General features: G+C 28.0%; 1 protein-coding gene across 3 annotated transcripts in view; it reads left to right on the top strand.

Moving 5' to 3' along the window:
* Positions 1-2731, top strand: part of LOC111614811 (lachesin-like) — a 17424-nt gene extending 14693 nt beyond the window's left edge. For 2 of the 3 annotated variants that reach the window (XM_023356179.1, XM_023356177.1), the window contains one exon: positions 2522-2721. In XM_023356179.1, coding sequence (XP_023211947.1) covers positions 2522-2628 — 107 coding nt within the window. In that variant the 3' untranslated portion in view covers positions 2629-2721. Of the gene's footprint in view, positions 1-2521 lie in introns of all 3 variants that reach the window. The other variant, XM_023356178.1, reaches the window with a different exon arrangement.
* The last annotated feature ends 6708 nt before the right edge of the window (positions 2732-9439 follow it).

Raw genomic sequence — 9439 nt, 5'->3', positions numbered from 1 at the left:
GTTGCACAGACAGTCTATTATTGTAAGAATAAATTATCGAATTAAGATTTTTAAACATTAATTTAAGTGAAAGCAAATTGTTCAACTTTAGCTTCGCGGGCTACTTTCAAAACCTTTGCGGTCGACCGCGGTCTACGTGTTGGCCATCCCTGATATATATAGTAGATATTTTTTTACAATACAGCCATATATATATATATATATATATATATACTTTTTTCCTTTCCTTTTTATTAACTATGAGGCTATATTTTTGATATTTTTTCCTTCTTTTCTTTCTTATTGGAAACTATGTTCCTCTTGGGATTTTCGAGAATGGTTAGAATTGAATCTAAAATAAAAGTAGTCTTTTTTCTGTATGCGTGTAATGTTTTTCAGTGTACTTTAAAAGATAAAAAATTTATTTGAAGATGTTTTTGTTGAAAAATCAATTAAATTTTTGTGCTTTTTTTTCTTTTTAACTTATACAAAGCTATAATTAAATTAAATCAACTTTTTAAAGCTTAAAACTATTTATTAAAATAAAAGAGATCGAATTAAATGAAATTTAAAAAAAATTGTCTTATATACAAAAAAAAATTAAAATGCTGTCTTTACGGATTTTTAATTAGATTTTTCTAAAAATTTAAAGGAAAAACATATCGATAAACATTCAGATGAGTGAAAGAATTTCTAATGTCGAATTTTAGTACAGTTTTTGAATTAAAATAAATACATAATCTCAATGAAGTGGAGTGAAGAGTATATCGATTTAATAATAATTTTTAGTTAAAATTTAATCTTAAAACGTTCATAAAAATTTAGTAAAAATTATGAATTAATTTTGATTTTAATGGATATAAACTACAATTAAAACTTAAATGTTTAAAATCCTTTACTGAAGCGAAAGAGAAAGAGAAGAGAGAAACCATTTACTTTACTTACTGCATAGAATATTCTTGCATTGCTCATCAGTTGATTTTATTGCTTTGCGCAACAGAAAATGTAATAATGAATTTCCAACAAATGTTTTAGATGTTAACGGAATGTCCGGGGTGTGTCTAGCAGTCTTAAACAAGCACCAAGACATAAAAGAGGAGAGTAGGGCAGTAAAACTTAGTTGCGAGCAAACCTGTAGAGAAATGCACCGTTAAACACAGTATACAGTTAAAGCTACACAAACATGCTATGGTATCGTCCTTATTTTCTGCTCTCATCGTGTACTGAATTCCAGAGAACGTAAGGTCTACTGTATGGCTGTTGAGCTAACAACGCTACAGGAAGATTCATTACGCACATTTACTGTTATCTGTACTAAGGTACAACAAATGGTCTTTCCTCGTCTAGTTGAATGTGAAGTGAATGAATTTCTTACTCTTGCAATGCAGAAGCGGATATCTTTTCGTAATTAAACTTGATTAAAATTGCTTTTAAGTAAAACGATTTAGAAAAGACTTCGAGAAGAAGAAGAATAACGAAAAGAAGGAAGAAGAAGAAGAAGAAAAAATAACATTTTTCATTTAATTTAATTTTGTATTAAAATGGTTACTTTCTCTTCTAATTTAATCATTTTTAATATCTTTAAAAAAAATTATAAATTCTTCTGAAAGTGTCATACTAATAATTTAATTCTTAGTAAATTTTTTAAAATTATTAATTTAAAAGCTCTTTAATTTTAAACTTATAAAAATTATTTATTCTATTTTTTAAAAAATATTATATATATATATATAGAAGAAAGCTAAGCTTAATAGCCTATATTTATTTGTGTGTATACAAGTGAGATAAAATATTGATATTAGGGAAAAGTTTGGGATAAAAATGACCTCTTTATCCAAGGTGACTGGAATGCTCATCAAGATTAAAAGAGTTGGCCAATTCCATGGGAAAGAAAAAAAAAGTGACAGCATTTGAATGGTGTATTCTATTGACATACAGTGAATTAAGGTTTGGTGAAAAGATGGTAGGACATCCATCAAATGGCAGAGTTGATGAACGCTTCGCTTTAATCTGTCAGATAAGGGGTAGTGGGTTTATTGTCAGTTGTCCTAGTCAGTCTCCCCAGAGGATTAACTCGCCAAATCCCGATGGTGTAAAATATAGTGATTTTCTCTTTGCGGATTTCCCGTTTTATTTGACAAATACTTTAGTCTAGGTTAGATTTACCGTTCTTCCTTTTCTGTTCCAGAAGATTTGTTTGATCTTTCTTTAAAATCCGAAACAACGGATGACATACAAATGGCTCCTTACACATTCCCCTTTAGTCTAACTCTTTTTCGTTCTATCTAAACTAAATCCTTGGATGTGTAGCAAAGTTAGGAATTTCTGCTTTTGTATGTTTACTTTATATTCATGAATTCTGGATTAGAAAAGAATAACAACTAGTAGGATGGGCCCTAACCAAAAACTTTTCTTTTCTACAATTCCTATGTAATATATCTAGATATTATTAATAGGAAAATTACATAAGTATGGTATTTACTTTCAGTCTTTTTTTTTTAAAAATAAAACTCTTTTCTTTCCTCGTTCTTTTTTCAATAAGCCTCTTCTGAAGAAAGACAGCAAGTTTCAGTAGAAGACAAGGATTATAATCCTAAACCACATTTGCCTGGAAACCAACAAAAGTACGGAGAGGGAAGAGGTATGTAACTTATGGTAATTAGATTTTCCATTCTTTTTTCTGTTAATAATTTTTTTTTAAATATTTTAAAATCCCTATAAAACATTGATAGCTTCTTTAAAATATTTTATCTAATTTTTTTTTATTTACTCGTAAAGTTATTTAAAGTTTATGTTTTAAAGTAATTAAGTTCTCAAACTAATTTATCGACTAGCGAAAAGATTGACGTATAAAATTGTAAATTTCACTTTTTAAAGAAAACGAAATTTATAAAAATTAATCAAATTTCATTAAAGAGCAAAAAGCAAAAGTTAATTTTAATAATTAAGTCTTTAAACTGTTTATATTAAAGTTATAAAATACTTTTTTTCCCTTTCTTCTTTGGTATTATTGAATTAAAAATTTAAATTTTGTGTTTTTTTTGGTAAAAAAAATAAAATAATCTGGAATATAAAGCAATTTATTGATTGATTTAAGCTTTAAATTCTACATTGATTAATTGTCAGAATGGAGGAATTAATTGATACAGTCGAGATTTTATTTTAAAAATTTAAACTTTGTATTGAAAATTTAAGTAAAATTATTTAAATCTTATAAAGATTATGGGTTTTAGAATATTTTAAATTTTATCCCGAACATATTTTGTCTTAAATTAGGTCATTAAACTTCTTGAGAATAATTAAGATTGTGAAATTTAGTACACATAAATCGATATAAAGAAATATATATTTTCTTAATTTCTATATAAATCGAATTATTTATAAACATTTCAGAGCATTTAGAACTCGATTGTGTTTTAAAAATTTCAAAACATATTTATTTATTTATTTTTTAAAAAAAGAAATATAATTATGAATTTACAACAGTTTATTTAATTTAATTTACAGAATTAACTTTCACTTTCTATTTTATATAAATTTCTTTTCATTTTCATTAAAAATAATTAATGAAATTGAATTATTTTCATTTTTACCATTACTTTTCAATGAAAATGAAATTGAATGATAAAATAAAATGAAAGTGAAAATTCACTTTTATTTTCACTTTCATTTTCACAAGTCATTTTCACTTTCATAAAATAAAAGTGAAAATGATTAAAATTTCATTAAAAAATTTTTATTTTTAAATTAATTTATCTGAAATCCAAATTCAATTCTATCTTAATAATGTATTTCTCTACTGATATAATTATCAGAGATAGGGCCGTCGAGAGGGAGAACTAAGGACTTTTCCCTAGATCCAGATAAAATTTACAAGCTTTTACTGGTTCTTATCCCTAAAAACAAAAATAAAATCTTAAAAATTTCATTAATAACGAAATTTCATTCGTTCAAAATAATTGCAAAAAGGGCCCCCTCTATCCCCGAGCCTCACACAAGCGCTCGAGGATCNAGAAAAAATTATGTAACTATGCCACTGCAGCTAGGAGATATCATAATTTTAAAAATATGACTGTGTCTAGAAAACTCAAGTTTGTGACTCAACAGATTTTTCCACCAAACTCTTTATATTAGTATCACTATTATTTGATGTAATTAATGCCATTTGTATAAACCTCTAAGTATGCAATCAATATTACAGTACAGTTCATAAAAAACTATAGTTCATAAAAAAACACCTATATAAACTAAAATTAATTTAGTTTGAACAACACTTTAATGAAAATGTTTGTTTAATTAAATAAATTATAGTGTTGCTGAAAAAAGTATTTAAGGTGTTCAAGTTACCACAATAGTATATTGTCTAAGGATATCCAGATGACTTTTGGATAAAAATCTAGGGAACACTTACAATTTCATCTGGTAATCTTGTTTGGGAGATTTGGCTTTCTTAGACTTTGTGATTTTATGGGTAAGGGCCACTTGTCTGGCCACAGTCACCAAAATGGGAGAGGGGATCAAAATTTGGAAAATATTAGGCTGTAATTTATGACATTCCCTGTGTCTTTGTTGTTCAATTATTAAATAATCGCATGTTTAAGATGAACTATTTTTTAAATCTACATTATTCATTAATTGGTTGCATTTGTTAAACTTAATATTTTCTATATTTTCTTGTGAAAAAAATTCTATTTTTGACTTGCAAGATGTCTCTCTCTCTCTCTTTTTTTTTTCTATGGATTATTAATGGAATCATCAGATTATCACTTAAGATCAACTAACCCTCCAATATGATTTCTGGTATCATAACAGAACAGATTGAGAATCACCTTAAGCATCATTAGCACTTCTCATAAGGAAACGGCATTTATACCAGGGGAGAAATGATTCTCAACAACATATGAACTTTTTCCCAATCAATGGATAGTCCACCTGCTGTGATCATAAGACCAACAGATGCGGAGACTTAGGTTTATTACAAATCCTTGATTACTCTCTTGCCACTTCCATGTGCCTATCTTCTTTCAACATTCTTTCAAATGGACTACATAAATTTTTATTGTATATTATAAAAGAAGACAATAACGTCTATCAATTTGTAGTAAAATTTCTTTAATCTCGTTATTGTCCGGTTCTAAGCGAGGAATTAAACATTACAAAAACTTAGTTTTATGTTGAAGATGTCATACTTAAAGGATAATCATTATGTAAAGTATAGTTAGTAAATTTTGTTTATCTTCTAGAAAATTTGATTAAGATATAAATATAATAAAGAAAAAAAATAGAAGTTAGTCTTTCCTACTTTAAAAAAAATTTTATAATAATATAATTTTCTTTATAGACAAAATTCAATTTTGCCTTTCTTATTTATAGCAAGTGAGTAGTTTTAAGTATCCAACGTCTACTTTAAAACATTATTATTATTATTTTTTAAAACATAAATTTGTTTCTATTCAAGAAATTAGAATTTTATCTTTAAGATAAACATATTAAAATTTGTTACAAAAGTAATTAACAAAGCATATAACTAATATTAATTAAAATTTTAACATTTTCTAAACGCATTAAGCATCATAATTACCAGACTGTAAATGCATTGAAGAAAGAATTTTAATACTTTTATAAATATTTTAAATTCTAGAAATAATATTTTTTAACAAGATAAATCTTTAAAACATTGATTTTTCTCTCTAGATAAGCAGTCGAAAATTATTTTCGACATTTTTTTTAAATAAAAAAAAACCTTCAAAAATTATTACGAAATGAAAAAAAAACCGACAGTTTTAAGTGAGTAGAAACTATTAGATATGAAAATATATCAAGAAAAATTTTAATACCCAAGTGCTGACATAATTTATTAGAGGCAATATAAAAGATTTATGAATTCACAAATTTCCAATTTCTCAGCCCATTCAGAATAACAGTTTTTACTTGAATGAGCTAAATAAAACTCATCCAGTCATAAATGTACGACTATGAAAAAAACTTAAGTTAGACAAAAGAATCCTCATTGATTACAGTTTAAGGACGATTATACACATAATGGCGTTAGAATAAAGTCTTTGTAGCTATATAACGCATGGCGTTATTATACTCAATGAAAACTTGTCATGAGGAAAATTAATCATTTTGAGAGAAGACAAAGTTGACAGCGATTCAATTGCAGAATCCTTAATCTTTGCAAGACTAGAAAATGGCTTCAGGATAAGAAAAAAAAAAATTACTTTATATCTATATAGCAAATACTGAAGAAATTAGATAGAACGAGGGAGAAGAGGAAGGAAAAAAAATTCATCTGGAAACAATAGAATAAAGACTATTAAACAAAGTGATGTTTAAAGGAATAGAACGTACAGACAAGAATAAGGTGACGAAAGCGTTGAGGGGTTGATGCTATGGTAAACGAGCACACTGCTCACCAACGTTACAACATATGCCACCAAGTCGATGAAGCAGTGGTGTCTGTACGCGAAGAAGACGGGTCGTTAGTCCTAATGGATTGCATCTCAAACCCCTCCTTTTCCGTGTTCTAGCGTGAACTTTATTGACAGCAGACGGAGGGTGTCTAAAGCATTTAAAGCGAAAATGAGTCTTATGCTATAAAAGAACTTTCCACCTTCTCCAGCGAAAATATCATCTTTTGCCATCGTTATGCGAAAGGGTTTTTAGTAGATACAGTATTTTAAAACAGGAAAAAAAATTTAAGAAAAAAATAAGGTAGAGAATTTCCCTTAGGACTATATCTATGCCGTTGTCTCAGGGGGTGTAGAAGAGAAAAGGGAGAGAAAGAGAGAGAGAAAGAGGGAGGGAGCGTGAAAAACGACTTTCAACTAGACAGATATTAATGTAGCTTTGTAACGCCAGATGGCCCTCCACAACCGGAAAACTGATAGATCGGAATTTGATACGTTTCAAGTGCGATAAGTTGTTAACAACGACTGATTTAGCCCAAAGCAATGTTACTTGTGCAGGCGTCATACTCGCTTGTCATCAAACCTTGTCAGCTCAGGTAGCGGTGATGTACGGTTTAAATTCGTTACTAAGGAACAAAAAAAAACCATCGTTTAATAATTTTTACCCAACTCCCCCATCCAGAAGAACAGAATCTTTTCACGATTTAAGTTGAAAATAACGATATCTTCTCTTCTCTCCTATTTTTTTCCTGCAAGTAAACATATTCCTCATCTCACTCTCTCTCTCTATATATATATAGGAATTTTATTTAGGATAAAATTGTTTAATATTCTATGAGTACGAGACATTTCTCTATCGGGACAACTCTACGCTATCATTATTATGCATTATCTGTAAAGATAACGGGGTTCGTGCAATTTTTTTAATGTTTAACAATTCACCTCGACGTGTATAAGTATAATGTCACATTAACAGCTATCAATTATGATAAAAAGATCGTTGGAAAAGTGTACGAATCTTGTTTTTTAAATGAATAATTATGTTTAAATTACGTTCGAATTTAATAAAATGCAATAAATTAAGTATAAATCGTCATTGGAAGGGGGTTGAGCATTATATGCGTAAGTTAATCTAATTTAAATGTTGAATATTTAAAATATTATCCTGCTGTACTGGAGTTACTACTTGCTTAAAACGTAACAGTAACGTAACGCAGTAAACGTAACGATAATAAAAATTAAAATATTAAAATTGTGTGATAAGATTTTATATAAATATTGTGTGGAAAATTATATAAAAAAGGAGTTATGATCTACTTTATCCGTTATATAATCTTGTTTAAGTAACGTGAGTGGAATGTTTTATTATTTATAATAAAATATCACAAAATTTTTAAAATATATACATAAATAATGAAATGATTACAAATGTAATATGATAAATATAAATTCTTTCTAACCAAACTGAAAAAAAATAAATAAATTTTACGAAAGATGATTGCTTTATTCTATAAATCTGTCGAGTAATTTAGCTGGAACGTATGTAAATTTAATAGATTACTAGTGTATTGCCTTGTCTTCAATTTAATTCAATAATATTCATATGTAAACTTCATAAAACAAACATTCATTAAATCGTAAAAACGACGAAGTATGGCACATAAAGTGTCAAGCATATCGTGTTTTACGTTGGATATTTTCAACAAATAATTTATGTTGACCTCACACAAAACTTGGTTTTATGTTCCTATTGTTAGTAACCGGCGATTTTAATGTCGCATTTGAGGTATCCTTTCAGACTTTAATATATAATATCATCCTTTATATCTGCCACTAAATGATTCTATTATAAATTATACACTAAAGGATGGATATACTGTTACTTCAGTTTGTTGAAATAATAGTTATGAATCACAGAATGCGTGTTAAATTATTCTGCATGGGCTTTTTTTAGATAGAAAAACACACTTTTTGGGTGGTTTTTTTGTTTTTAAACGTTTAAAATTAAATAAACTTTTATAAAAAGTAGAAGACAAATTTATATTCCAAGAAAATCTTCACCAGAAACCATGTAAAAGTTTTGATATAGCATAGATTTTTGTAGAAGATATAAAAGAAGAAACGTAACAAAATAAAAGAAAAAAGTCAATACAGTTACAGAAGAAACCTTGGAAAAAAGTTACCTCTACTCCATTAATGAAAGATTAGAAAAGAAATAAAACTCTAGTTTAGACAAAAGGTGTAAAAATAAATTTAATAACTATAATTCTATATAACTAATAAAAGTTTATTAATATTAAGGAAAGAAGAAAAAAAAATATCTGTTTAAAGTTTGTAAGAAGAAAGTTGTGTTATCAAGTTAGAAAGATAGCGATTGTGCTGATTACCGAAGCCATCTACACTCTTCAACATTTAACGTTACCTCATCTCATCTGATTGTTGCAGGATGTTATTAAGAAGATCATCAACAGCAAACCAAACCATAGATACATCTATTTTTCTTGGTGTTGGTGTTATCTAGCTAAGAGACAGAAGAAAATGGAAGCCGGACAGTAGAGGATAGTGTCAGAACGGATGGGATCTGTGTCTACCCCCTAAGTATGACCGTCTAAGCCAATAAGACGTCTTCCTGGGGGCACCAGCAATCTAATCAATAGTCATCGTACGAAGCCCCTGGCTAGCTGGCTAGACTCCAAACTCCCCTTGAGATTTTAGTTCCGGGATTTGAGGGAAAATGACTGCCTGCTGAGGCCCATGTACCTTCCTCTCAAGGATGCGGCTTAAGTATCTTTCTTACATCCTTTGAATCTTACTGATGTTTGCTAGAAGTGAAAAGACACAAACTATGACTTGATACAATCGTTTGTCAAGTATTGAATTGAAAAATATATCTTTTAAAATGTCGTTTCTGCTTAAATTTCTTCCTTATACTTTCTTTTTTTTATATATATATAGGCCTATATATTTATTTATAACATCTGAATATATTTTTATTCAGTTTATGAATATATATATAACATTTAAATTGCTATATACTTATACATTAA

The sequence above is a fragment of the Centruroides sculpturatus genome, unplaced genomic scaffold, assembly GCF_000671375.1.
Source record: "Centruroides sculpturatus isolate CEXI.00-Female unplaced genomic scaffold, Cexi_2.0 scaffold2059, whole genome shotgun sequence".
NCBI lineage: Eukaryota > Metazoa > Arthropoda > Arachnida > Scorpiones > Buthidae > Centruroides > Centruroides sculpturatus.
This window is presented reverse-complemented; position numbering and strand designations above follow the sequence as displayed.